Raw genomic sequence first — 14,156 nt, forward strand, 5'->3', positions numbered from 1 at the left:
TGACCTGCTTAACCCCTTCCTGACATCTGACGTACTATCCCGTCGAGGTGGGGTGGGCCCGTATGACCACCGACGGGATAGTACGTCATACGCGATCGGCCGCGCTCACGGGGGGAGCGCGGCCGATCGCGGCCGGGTGTCAGCTGCATATCGCAGCTGACATCCAGCACTATGTGCCAGGAGCGGTCACGGACCGCCCCCGGCACATTAACCCCCGGCACACCGCGATCAAACATGATCGCGGTGTACCGGCGGTATAGGGAAGCATCGCGCAGGGAGGGGGCTCCCTGCGGGCTTCCCTGAGACCCCCGGAGCAACGCGATGTGATCGCATTGCTCCGAGGGTCTCCTACCTCCCTCCTCGCCGCAGGTCCCGGATCCAAGATGGCCGCAGCATCCGGGTCCTGCAGGGAGGGAGGTGGCTTACCGAGTGCCTGCTCAGAGCAGGCGCTGGTAAGCCTGCAGCCCTGCACAGAAGATCGCAGATCTGGCAGAGTGCTGTGCACACTGCCAGATCAATGATCTGTGATGTCCCCCCCCTGGGACAAAGTAAAAAAGTAAAAAAAAAATTCCCCACATGTGTAAAAAAATAAATAAAAAAAATATCCTAAATAAAGAAAAAAAAAAAAATATTATTCCCATAAATACATTTCTTTTGCTAAATAAAATAAAAAAAACAATAAAAGTACACATATTTAGTATCGCCGCGTCCGTAACGACCCAACCTATAAAACTTCCCCACTAGTTAACCCCTTCAGTAAACACCGTAAGAAAAAAATGAGGCAAAAAACAACGCTTTATTATCATACCGCCGAACAAAAAGTGGAATAACATGCGATCAAAAAGACTGATATAAATAACCATGGTACCGCTGAAAACGTCATCTTGTCCTGCAAAAAACGAGCTGCCATACAGCATCGTCAGCAAAAAAATAAAAAAGTTATAGTCCTGAGAATAAAGCGATACCAAAATAATTATTTTTTCTATAAAATAGTTTTTATCGTATAAAAGCGCCAAAACATAAAAAAAATGATATAAATGAGATATCGCTGTAATCGTACTGACCCGACGAATAAAACTGCTTTATCAATTTTACCAAACGCGGAACGGTATAAACGCCTCCCCCAAAAGAAATTCATGAATAGCTGGTTTTTGATCACTCTGCCTCAGAAAAATTGGAATAAAAAGCGATCAAAAAATGTCACGTGTCCGAAAATGTTACCAATAAAAACGTCAACTCGTCCCACAAAAAACAAGATCTCACATGACTCTGTGGACTCAAATATGGAAAAATTACAGCTCTCAAAATGTGGTAACGCAAAAAATATTTTTTGCAATGAAAAGCGTCTTTCAGTGTGTGACGGCTGCCAATCATAAAAATCCGCTAAAAAAACGCTATAAAAGTAAATCAAACCCCCCTTCATCACCCCCTTAGTTAGGGAAAAATTAAAAAATTAAAAAATGTATTTATTTCCATTTTCCCATTAGGGTTAGGGTTAGGGCTAGAGTTAGGACTAGAGTTAGGACTAGAGTTAGGGCTAGGGTTAGGGCTAGGGTTAGGGTTAGGGCAAGGGTTAGGGTTAGGGTTAGGGTTGGGGCTAGGGTTGGGGCTAGGGTTAGGGTTAGGGTTAGGGCTAGCGTTGGGGCTAGGGTTAGGGCTAGGGTTAGGGCTAGGGTTGGGGCTAGGGTTAGGGCTAGGGTTAGGGCTAGTGTTACGGCTAGTGTTAGGGCTAGTGATAGGGCTAGGGTTATTGCTAGGGTTAGGGCTAGGGTTAGGGCTAGGGTTGGGGCTAGGGTTGGGGCTACAGTTAGGGTTGGGGCTAAAGATAGGGTTAGGGTTTGGATTACATTTACAGTTGGGAATAGGGTTGGGTGTGTCTGGGTTAGAGGAGTGGTTAGGGTTACTGTTGGGATTAGGGTAAGGGGTGTGTTTGGATTAGGGTTTCAGTTATAATTGGGGGGTTTCCACTGTTTAGGCACATCAGGGGCTCTCCAAACGGGGCATGGCATCCGATCTGAATTCCAGCCAATTCTGCGTTGAAAAAGGAAAACAGTGCTCCTTCCCTTCAGAGCTCTCCCGTGTGCCCAAACAGGGGTTTACCCCAACATATGGGGTTTCAGCATACTCAGGACAAATTGGACATCATCTTTTGGGGTCCAAGTTCTCCTGCTACCCTTGGGAAAATACAAAACTGGGGGCCAAAAAATAAGTTTTGTGGGAAAAAAAAGATTTTTTATTTTCACGGCTCTGCGTTGTAAACTGTAGTGAAACACTTGGGGGTTCAAAGTTCTCACAACACATCTAGATAAGTTCCTTGGGGGGTCTAGTTTCCGATATGGGGTCACTTGTGGGGGGTTTGTACTGTTTGGGTACATCAGGGGCTCTGCAAATGCAACGTTACGCCTGCAGACCAATCCATTTAAGTCTGCATTCCAAATGGCGCTCCTTCCCTTCCGAGCTCTGTCATGCGCCCAAAGAGTGGCTCCCCCCCACATATGGGGTATCAGCGTACTCAGGACAAATTGGACAACAACTTTTGGGGTCCAATTTATCCTGATACCCTTGTGAAAATACAAAACTGGGGGCTAAAAATCATTTTTGTGAAAAAAAAAGGAATTTTTATTTTCACGGCTCTGCGTTATAAACTGTAGTGAAACACTTGGGGGTTCAAAGTTCTCACAACACATCTAGATAAGTTCCTTGGGGGGTCTAGTTTCCAATATGGGGTCACTTGTGGGGGGTTTGTACTGTTTGGGTACATCAGGGGCTCTGCAAATGCAACGTGACGTGACGCCTGCAGACCAATCCATTTAAGTCTGCATTCCAAATGGCACTCCTTCCCTTCCGAGCTCTGTCATGCGCCCAAACAGTGGTTCCCCCCCACATATGGGGTATCAGCGTACTCAGGACAAATTGGACAACAACTTTTGGGGTCCAATTTATCCTGATACCCTTGTGAAAATACAAAACTGGGGGCTAAAAATCATTTTTGTGAAAAAAAAAAAGAATTTTTATTTTCACGGCTCTGCGTTATAAAGTGTAGTGAAACACTTGGGGGTTCAAAGCTCTCAAAACACATCTAAATAAGTTTCTTACGGGGTCTACTTTCCAAAATGGTGTCACTTGTGGGGGGTTTTAATGTTTAGGCACATCAGGGGCTCTCCAAGCGCAACATGGCATCCCATCTTAATTCCAGTCAATTTTGCATTGAAAAGTAAAATAGCGCTCCTTCCCTTCCGAGCTCTGCTATGCGCCCAAACAGTGGTTTACCCCCACATATGGGGTATCGTCATACTCAGGACAAATTGCACAACAACTTTTGTGGTCTAATTTCTTCTCTTACCCTTGGGGAAATAAAAAAATGGGGGAAAAAAGATCATTTTTGTGAAAAAATATGATTTTTTATTTTTACGGCTCTGCATTATAAACTTCTGTGAAGCACTTGTTGGGTCAAAGTGCTCAACACACATCTAGATAAGTTCCTTAAGGGGTCTACTTTCCAAAATGGTGTCACTTGTACAGGGTTTCAATGTTTAGGCACATCAGGGGCTCTCCAAACGCAACATGGCGTCCCATCTCAATTCCAGTCAATTTTGCATTGAAAAGTCAAATGGCGCTCCTTCCCTTCCGAGCTCTGCCCTGCGCCCAAACAATGGTTTACACCCACATATGGGGTATCAGTGTACTCAGGACAAATTGCACAACAATTTTTCGGGTCCAATTTCTTCTCTTACCCTTGGGAAAATAAAAAATTGGGGGCGAAAAGATCATTTTTGTGAAAAAATATGATTTTTTATTTTTACGGCTCTGCATTATAAACTTCTGTGAAGCACTTGTTGGGTCAAAGTGCTCACCACACATCTAGATAAGATCCTTAGGGGGTCTACTTTCCAAAATGGTGTCACTTGTGGGGGGTTTCAATGTTTAGGCACATCAGGGGCTCTCCAAATGCAACATGGCGTCCCATCTCAATTCCAGTCAATTTTGCATTGAAAAGTCAAATGGCGCTCCTTTACTTCCGAGCTCTGCCATGCGCCCAAACAGTGGTTTACCCCCACATATGGGGTATCAGCGTACTCAGGACAAATTGTACAACAAATTTTGGGGTCTATTTTCTCCTGTTACCCTTGGTAAAATAAAACAAATTGGAGCTGAAATAAATTTTGTGTGAAAAAAAGTTAAATGTTTATTTTTATTTAAACATTCCAAAAATTCCTGTGAAACACCTGAAGGGTTAATAAACTTTTTGAAAGTGGTTTTGAGTACCTTGCGGGGTGCAATTTTTAGAATGGTGTCACACTTGGGTATTTTCTATCATATAGACCCCTCAAAATGACTTCAAATGAGATGTGGTCCCTAAAAAAAAATGGTGTTGTAAAAATGAGAAATTGCTGGTCAAATTTTAACCCTTATAACTCCGTCACAAAAAAAAATTTTGGTTCCAAAATTGTGCTGATGTAAAGTAGACATGTGGGAAATGTTACTTATTAAGTATTTTGCGTGACATATGTCTGTGATTTAAGGGCATAAAAATTCAAAGTTGGAAAATTGCAAAATTTTCACCAAATATTCGTTTTTTTCACAAATAAACGCAAGTTATATCGAAGAAATTTTACCCCTATCATGTCACGAGAAAACATTGTCTGAATCGCCAAGATCCGTTGAAGCGTTCCAGAGTTATAACCTCATAAAGGGACAGTGGTCAGAATTGTAAAAATTGGCCTGGTCATTAACGTGCAAACCACCCTTGGGGGTGAAGGGGTTAATAATGTGGAACATCATTTTTAAGTAGTTTTCCTTTAATTATAATCACCTGGAAAATTAATTATCCCATGTGTTTAAGATTGATTTCAGTGATCCATTGAGCCCTGAGACGCAATACCATCCACAAGTTTATTTGAAAAACAAAACAATTAAATCTTTATCACACTTAAATCCAATTTGTATAATAATTTGGAACACAGTGTATACACATTTTTGAACTGACACACATGTATTTTTCTTTTTCTTTATTATTATGTGCCAATTGTTTACAATCCTTGCAGATTACATGATCCAGTGTCATTTATTATTTCCTATTTTTGCTACAATTCACCTGTCAAGTTACTACTGCACTGAAATTATTATTCTTCTCACACAGTGCACTTAATACCATTTTTTTCATTTTGCATCAAGTATTATACAATTATTGCTGTCAGTTATACATGGGTTGTTCCCCTGGTCTGTTGTGGTCCACGGGCAGATTTACACTTCGTGTTGTCATTATCATGGTACCACCCTTTGTTTCCTTTTTTGTCTTTATCAATAAACTACGTTTTTTGTACTATATACATGCATTGTGATTCATTCTTTTACATATCGGACCCCACAGTTCGTTTTTGTCCTTCTTTGTTGCAATTCGCTTCTATAGTTTGCAGATGAAGCAGCATCTGCATGCCATATAAGCTGTCAGCGCTGCACTGACAGGGAGACTTGGTGATCATGCACTGCGCATGATCACCAAGTTTCCTAGATCTGGTGACCCGTATGTCGTCATGATGACATCGGGTCAGCATGGCAACGATCGGGAGCCCACATCATGCCACGGGGTCTCGGATCCAAAGGCAGAAGGGCTGTCAACCTCTGTGCCGGCTTCCGGAATTTGATCACAGTGTTTCAGGGGTTAAAGTACCAGGAGTGGTCTTTGACCCCTCCTGGCATCTAGTGCCAGGTGCCAGCTGTCAGAATCAGCTGACACCCGGCGGCGATCGGCTGCGCACTCCCCGTTATCGTGGCCTACCGCTCAGGTCACATGGATGGAATAGTATGTCTGATGTCAGAAAGGGGTTAAACCATTGTTTTAGTTTTCTTTTAGTAAATCAATAGCACACATAAAAATAAGCAACTTTGTAATATACCTTATCTAAGAAATTTGCTTCTTTCTCCTCCTGATCTGATCTTTCATTCTTAAAATTCTCATTTCCTAAGTAAAATCTGTATTCAGTGAAGACAGATTTTTCCATTACTGAGACTGAATCTTATGGGTAGCAGCCATCCCCTATGTAGATGGGAGGAGGGGGAGTAAGAACAGAGCTCCTCCTCCTCCGGTCTCCTATTTCAGTAATGTAAAAATCTTTCTTCACTGAATACAGATTTTACCCAGGAATTGAGAATTTTGAGAATGATCAGCCCAGGTGGAGAAAGACGCAAATTTCTTTGATAAGATATATTACTATGTTGCTTATTTTCATGTGTACTATTGATTTCTGAAATAAAAATTAAAATCACGGTTAAACTTTAACCCCTTCACCCCCGGAGCTTTTTCCGTTTTTTCGTTTTTGTTTTTCGCTCCCCTCCTTCCCAGAACCATCACTTTTTTATTTTTCTGTCAATATGGCCATGTGAGGGCTTATTTTTTGCGGGACGAGATGTACTTTTGAACGATACCATTGGTTTTACCATGCCGTGTAACAGAAAACGGTAAAAAAATTCCAAGAGTGATGAAATTGCAAAAAAAGTGCAATCTCACACTTGTTTTTTGTTTGGCTTTTTTGCTAGGTTCACCAAATGCTAAAATTAACCTGCCATTATGATTCTCCAGGTCATTATGAGTTCATAGACACCTAACATGTCTAGGTTATTTTTTATCTAAGTGGTGGAAAAAAATACTAAAGTTTGCAAAAAAAAAATAAAAAAATGCGCGATTTTCCGATACCTGTAGCGTCTCCAATTTTCGTGATCTGGGGTCAGTGGAGGGCTTATTTTTTGCATGCCAAGCTGGCGTTTTTAATGATACCATTTTGGTGTAGATACGCTCTTTTGATCACCCATTTTGCATTTTAATTCAATCTCGCGGCGACCAAAAAAAGGTAATTTTGGCGTTTTGATTTTTTTTCTCGCTACGCGATTTAGCGGTCAGGTTAATCCTTTGTTTTTGTTTATAGATCGGGCAATTCTGAACGCGGCGATACCAAATATGTGTAGGTTTGATTTTTTTTTAATTGTTTTATTTTGATTGGGGCGAAAGGGGGGTGATTTAAACTTTTATATATTTTTTATTTTTTTATATTTTTAAACACTTTTTTTTTTTTAATTTTGGCATGCTTCAATAGCCTCCATAGGAGGCTAGAAGCATGCACTACACGATCGCCTCTGTTACATAGAGGTGAAGTACAGATCACCTCTATGTAGCAGAAATGGTGGTGTACTTTGAACGCCGACCACAGGGTGGCGCTCAAAGCAATCGGCCATCAACAACCATAGAGGTCTCAAGGAGACCTCTGGTTGTTATGGCAATGCACCGCTGACCCCCGATCATGTGACGGGGGTCAGCGGTTCGAGTAGGACCGGCCGCGCGGCCGGGAGCGCTAGTTAAATGCCGCTGTCAGCTCTTGACGGCGGCATTTAACTAGTTAATGGGCGCGGGCAGATCGTGATTCCGCTCGCGCTGATTGCGCGCACATGTCAGCTGTACAAAACAGCTGAAATGTCGCGGCTTTAAGGCGGGCTCACCGCCGGAGCCCACCTTAAAGCAGGGCATCTGCCAGCTGACGTACTATTCCGTCAGCTGGCAGAAAGGGGTTAAAGGGAAGTTTTAAAGTTTGGTAGTTATCTACTATCAAATAGATAGTGAATGACTTCCCGATTGCTGGGGGTCCAACCAACCCAAAGAACTGGGTCTCTGAAGAACAGAGAGGTGGTCCATTCATTCTTAATGGTCCGCCAGAGATAGCCGATCACTGCTCTTGATTAGTCTTCAGCACACTTATATGAATGAATTGAGCAGAAGGATGAATAATCGAACATCGGCAAGAATTTTGGTGGTTGGTCCTCCAGTGATTGGGACATTTTCCCTTATCCCAAACTTTAGAATAGCCCTTTAAGACTGATTTTATACACATTCCTTAAGTTACAAAGATTTATATGAGGAGCACTAATGATTAATAAGCTCACATTAATTAAGTGAGAAGTTGCTGTGCTTGAAAGTACATTTATCTTGTCCAGATCCATATCCTGTGGCTTTGTGAGATGACCTGCTAGGCACTACATGCTACACCTTGTTAAGATACTACACTGTGATCTTTAAATTCTATAAGAAAATGTTAAGTGTATTAGCAGTCGATGTGAAAGGAAATGAAAGTGTCTTGAAAGCCTCACAGTGTCTTCGTTAAGCTACTTTACATATTTTCCATATAAATTGCAGTTGTTTTTTTTAGCAGCCATTTGTTTATTAGCGCTAAATGTGACATATTTACCTAGTATAATTGGATTGTGGAGAAACATAAAAGTTAATACACACATAAATAACCGATATGTTTACGCATGAAAGAAGTATTTTGTATACTCTAATGGTGTTAGTGTGAAATAATCATTTGTCTAGGACATATTTTCCCTGATTAACTTAGAGAAAAACATAAGCTTTGATTTCACTTGACACACAGCTATTATTTTCCAGGCAAATGTTCAGTGTCAAAGATAAGGCATTGAAACTGTGATTTGTAAATTAAGTTTATCTGTTGAATTATACACGTGTTATACTTTATATTGTTTATTTCTTCCCTTCCTTGAGCATCAGTAGCCCGAGGTCTGCAATACGTTGGTTACTTCTGAACACTGAATGAGTACTAAGAATATTTCAAATAATAAAGAGGTTTTCTGGCGCTATTGCATTAATAGTCTAATGTTAGGATAAAAGCCAATGTAAATGCACCTTTATTGTAAGTCATGTGGTAAGTCTTCTTCAAGGGTCGATAGGATTGCGACTTCCAATAGGTGGCACTAATGTTCAAGTTCTCTTCCTCTCTTACGAGGCAATTTGCATATTTAATTTCCCAGAGGAGCATTGCATGTCTTATAAGCCTCCTTACACTGACATGCCAAACAGGTCTCTTTCCACAATTAGATACGTTACCACTTAGATTACACTGCGTGTTGCGCAGTGTTATATGTTCATTAACCAGCAACAAACGTTCATTTAATGGTCTGTTACACAGGCTGGCCTTGTGTCCTATATCCTAAACAATTAGTAATAGGTGGGTAAAGGCTGCCATTGTTCTCGGCAGCACAAGTTTTGTTGACTCAGGATGATGTGCTGCCAAGAGCTAGGATCTTTTTGGCTCCCTAAAAGAAAAAACATTTTGTTCAATCATCAGGTTATCATCAGTTTGGTTAGTCTGCATGATTATCGTAGGAACACTGGTTCATGAAAAATTGTGCAGTTTAAATTGCTCCTGTCATCAATATTTACTCATTGGAGAGTGGGGGGGGGAGTTTGGCCTCAAGAATTCCACTGTAAGCAGAATACAGGGGGGTTAACCACTAGATCTTAATGGCCCCTTGCCTGATCCTGATCTTCTGGCTTATCTCTGCATATTTTGCAGCTTGGCCTAATGTACATTAAATTATTTTGTTCTCTTGAAGACAAACACCTCTTATTGGCTTATCCTACAGATACATTATTCATGACAGTGTTTTTCCAAGTTTTCCGCTGTACAACACCTCCAAATATTGTAAAATTTGTGCAAACATTTGGCACTTTTAACTGTTTTTACACCAGTCTCAGCTAGCTTTGCAAAAAGCCTGCCTGTATAATTAGTCAGAATTTACACAATTTTAGTGCTGTAAGTTTCACCAGAAATGTACTGCAGTAAGTGACATTTCTGGAGGTGGCACATGACAGTTGTAAGGTACACCTATTTCATTACCAGGCATGTGCCTCTTAATATATTAGGGGCACCTTTCTCCAGCGTTCCGGTTCATTAAGACTGATGTTCACAACATCAGTCATAAAGAGGTTAGCAGTTTCCAAAGAATCTTGTAGTTTTGTCCTTGCACCCCTATACAATAATCTCATCTACACTATAATGGCCCTGGGCTGCATTGCATCCACAGATCAGCTGCTGGCCGGTGGATTGAATTGGCAGTAAAGCAGATGGTCAGGTGAATCTGAAATAGAGGGAAGTACCAAAAGAATCAGAAGGCAGGGACATAAACAGGAATATAACTGAGGTCAAACCAAGACTAAATCAGGAGTCAAAATCATTAGGCACCAGCAAGGTTAATCAGCATGAGCTGAAATTTGTATAGTAATGTAAAAGTTAAGGCAAAAAAATGAAGTAGCAAGCGTGGTCAGGTATCACAATAATAATGACTACTATATGGCACCAGGAGCTAAAATAATTCTTGGTAGCTGGCTAATGATTAAATGCTAGGGGAAGATTTAAATATGGTGTTGTGCTCAGGACCTGATCTTCTGACCGCCACTGCTGTGAGCCAGTCAGAAAGATACATAAGATACATAGTTAAAGGGATTCCCTTTAACAGAAAGTTCAGTTGGGTAGCAAGAGGAGCTCAAACTATACTAAATAGAGCAGGGAAGCAATCCTGCTGGGCAGCGAAGGTGCCAGCCAGTGATGATAACAACACCCCCTCCAATGTCAGCACTAGATGTGAGCCAATATGTTCTGGTTCCCTCTTATTTGGCAAGCTACAGTGCTTGCCGAATAAGCTGCAGAGGGAAGCCGGCTTCCTGGAGCGCGCTGACCGATCAGTGCCGAAGCTGCATGTGTCGCGGCTGTGTGACAGTCACAACACATGCATGGAGAACCCAACAAACAGGCTGTCTATGCATGTGTTGTGACTGTGACACAGCCGCGACACATGCAGCTGCGCCACCGATCAGCTGATCAGTCGGCGTGATCCAGGAAGCCGGGTTCCCTCTGCAGCTTATTCGACATGCGCAATAGCTTGCAGAATAAGAGGGAACCCGAGCATATTCGCTCATCTCTAGTCAGCGCCATTCTGGTATCTGTCAGCAGAAGCAGATGACAAAGGAACAGGACCAGGTCAGTGTAACTAATCAGCAAATAAGAGACATGGCTTGAATCACACAGTTTGGAAGAATATGACTGTATGTATCATCTCTAATATCTTTAAATACATGTGATGTTGTCATCATGAATTTTCCACTATATAGGTTGGAGGCAGGGAAGGGCAGGGAATCTTAGACAGGGAGCAGAAGACCCAGGCACAGTGCGGCCCCCCATGCACCGAAATCTAATTAGCAGAAAACTTCAAATGATGAATACGAAAGAACCACACAGCATAATTCTTCACTAAATCAATTTAATCTATCTTACAAGCTTACACTAGATCGATCTTACTACAGATTGTTCATCCATCAAGTCGCCATAGCTCAAGATTGAGCAAAAAGTCATTAAAAAATACAAGAAAAAAAGCTGAAGGATCTCTAGATGAGATAGATATTGTAGATAGACAGATAGATAGATAGATAGATAGATAGATAGATAGATAGATAGATAGATAGATAGATAGATAGATAGATAGTGCAGGTGCCAGTTTACAGATCCACCGACTCCTCAACTGCAACATACAAAAATCAAAAGAAAGACAGCACTACTATGTGATTCAAATGAAAATAAAAGTTAGTAATTTAATGCCAAAAGTCCGCAATATTTCTACTCCAACAGTGAACCTTTTTGAAATGAATAAAATGATGCTACAATCATACATATGAAGGGTTATCCATCATCAAGCAATTTGCATTTATTACAAACACAATAACAAATGTACAGAATGCAAACATGTAATTCATACGTGAACATTACTAAAGTGCTCCAGTGCTCAATATGCAGTGCATGAGTATGAATATAAAATGCCCAGCATATGCAATAAATGTGCAAAAAGTGCTATCTTACATAATTATATTTATTATACATGCAGGTGCTTTGAATACTCTCAATGTCTCACCTCGTCAAAAAGACCATGAAATCCATAAACATGGGAGACGCTATACTTGGCGTTCAACTGTCCATATTGCACATGCAGATATATAAATTCAAACTGGAATTTTCAGGCCAACTAAGGTCACTGAGCGCATCGTGACAATTTGCACCGGTGCAGTGAGTATAGAGAGACGGAGCACCATCTTGGTCATGGTAGTAGCCCATATAACATCCATATAAACTGAATGTGCTGTCCCCTACTGATAATGTAGTTAGTGTGGGAACTGACCCATACTGCCCCATTGTTTCAATGACCATACATGCTACAACCCAGGAATTGCACGCAAGAATATGTAAGCAGAAAACTATATACAGTGGGTGAAATTAGTATTGAACACGACATCAATTTCTAAGTAAATATAATTCTAAAGCTGCTATTGACATGAAATTCTAGCAGATGTAGGTAACAACTCATCCACTCATCCAATCCACGCAGCCAAAGAAATCAAACCATAGATATCCATAATTTAAGTTATATGTAATAATGAGAAATGACACAGGGAAAAGTATTGAACACGCTTAGAGAAATGTAAATAGTACTTCATACAAAAGCCTTTCTTGTTAGTGAGCTTTTCAGGACGCTTCCTGTATTGAGGAAGTAGTCACATGCATTGCTCAGGTGTTATTTTGGCCCATTGTTCTGTACAAACAATCTTCAAATCCTGAAGACTCTGCAGACTTCTTCTATGAACTCTGAGCTTTAGTTCCTTCCATATATTTTCTATTGGATGCAGGTCAGGTGATTGGCTGGGCCATTCTAATAACTTTATTTTCTTTCTCTGAAACCAATTGAGAGTTTCTTTTGCTGTGTGTTTGGGATCGTTGTGTTGCTGAAACGTCCACCCTTGTTTCATCTTCATTATCCTGGTAGATGGCAGCAGATTTTTATCAAGCATGTCTCAGTACATTTGTCCATTCATCCTTACATCAGGGATATGAAGGTTGATAGAGCTGTATGCCGAAAAAACATCTACACACCAAGATGTTCTCACCTCCAAATTGCACTGTTGTTATGGTGATTTTGGGGTGATATGCAGTGCCTTTCAGCCTCAAAACATGGTGTGTATGATGGCATCCAAAGATTTTAATTTTGGTCTCATTTGACCAGACTATATTCTCCCATTATTTGACAAGCCTGACTAAATTTTGTTGGACAAATTTTAAGCACACTTCAACATGCTTTTTGTTCAGCAATGGAGTCTTGCATGGTTAGAGTGCACAACACCAATTATGAAACCCACGGTGGTTAGCCGCACATAATATGAATACCTATAAACAGGCACCACTCATTGATGATATAAAAAACTCTTTATTCAATATGAGAAAACACCAAACATGGTGAAAATAGCCCACACTGGGCGGCAGATGAGAGACAACAGATACAGAACAAAAAGGTAGACACCTGGCAACAAAAATCATAAGGAATAGTCTAAAGATTACTGATGTAAAATACTAATTTAGAATGTTTTGTATGTAAACAGAGGTAGTACATTGTAACGTATTTTATTATGTATATTCTTATCTCTGCAAAATTAGTCACACTGCAACATTGCATACCAAGACCACATATACTCCCAATATAAGGAGAGGCTAGTGCACCTTATGTGCTACATAATAGAAAAATGTACAGAGACTTATACTAACCCTACATATAGAGTACAACATCAGTTCATATTTACCAAATAAAATGAATAGCCAGGCGTCCACCACACCCGACGCGCGTTTCGCACAAGTTGCTTCGTCCAGGGGTGGTGAGACGCTGGTAAGGTACCTTTTTAAATGAATTGGGCCACACATAACAACACACAGCTGTGGAACGAAAAGCGGAAGTAACGCCGAGAAACCGGAAGTGACGAGATGCTGACAAATACCGCTGCCATGGTGTTAACCTCGCGGATTCAAAAAGACAGCCTTCGCTAAAAAATATACGTAGGTCTAGGGAAACGTAAACTTATCGATCCTAATTGCCGTTCTTGGTACAGGAGGGCAGAAAACAAAGAGGTCCGCATTATCTCATCGCTCTGGTCCGTAAGTACTTCCGGGTAACTGGCCAAAGAAGTGAAGTGACGTGGAGGTAAATGTGCCGAGAACCGGAAGAGTGCAGTGTAAGTGCGCCGCGCTGTTTACATCAGTAACCCAGCAACGGACGCACAGAGTGAAAAATCGGAGGGTAGTGACAAAAAGAAAAAACCTGTGAGAAAGAATAATATTAGTTGAACAGCAAAATAGGCAAATTGTAGCATGCCGAAAAACAGTGATAAACAGTGGGCAATAGCCCTGTATAAATAGATAAAAATACACTAGTGGAGAATATGTGCAAAATTGCAAATCAGTCAACACTGCAATGCAGTATTGATAGTGAGCAGTGAATAA

At 41.0% G+C, this 14,156-nt stretch overlaps 1 protein-coding gene across 6 annotated transcripts in view; it reads left to right on the forward strand.

Annotated features, from left to right (window-relative positions):
* The window catches only part of LOC143782527 (uncharacterized), a 504,307-nt gene that overhangs the window by 394,051 nt on the left and 96,100 nt on the right, over positions 1-14,156 (forward strand). For 3 of the 6 annotated variants that reach the window (XR_013216985.1, XR_013216989.1, XM_077270045.1), the window contains exon 1: positions 11,897-12,076. The exons of 1 other annotated variant lie outside the window; for it this stretch is intronic. Coding sequence is in view for 1 of the 5 variants with exons in the window: in XM_077270045.1 (XP_077126160.1) it covers positions 12,034-12,076 (43 nt within the window). In the remaining 4 variants the exon portion in view is untranslated. Of the gene's footprint in view, positions 1-10,673; positions 10,824-11,885; positions 12,077-14,156 lie in introns of those variants that run through there. 2 more of the 6 variants (XR_013216987.1, XR_013216988.1) reach the window with 2 other exon arrangements.

This window comes from Ranitomeya variabilis, chromosome 6 (genome assembly GCF_051348905.1).
Source record: "Ranitomeya variabilis isolate aRanVar5 chromosome 6, aRanVar5.hap1, whole genome shotgun sequence".
In the NCBI taxonomy this organism is placed as follows: Eukaryota; Metazoa; Chordata; class Amphibia; order Anura; family Dendrobatidae; genus Ranitomeya; species Ranitomeya variabilis.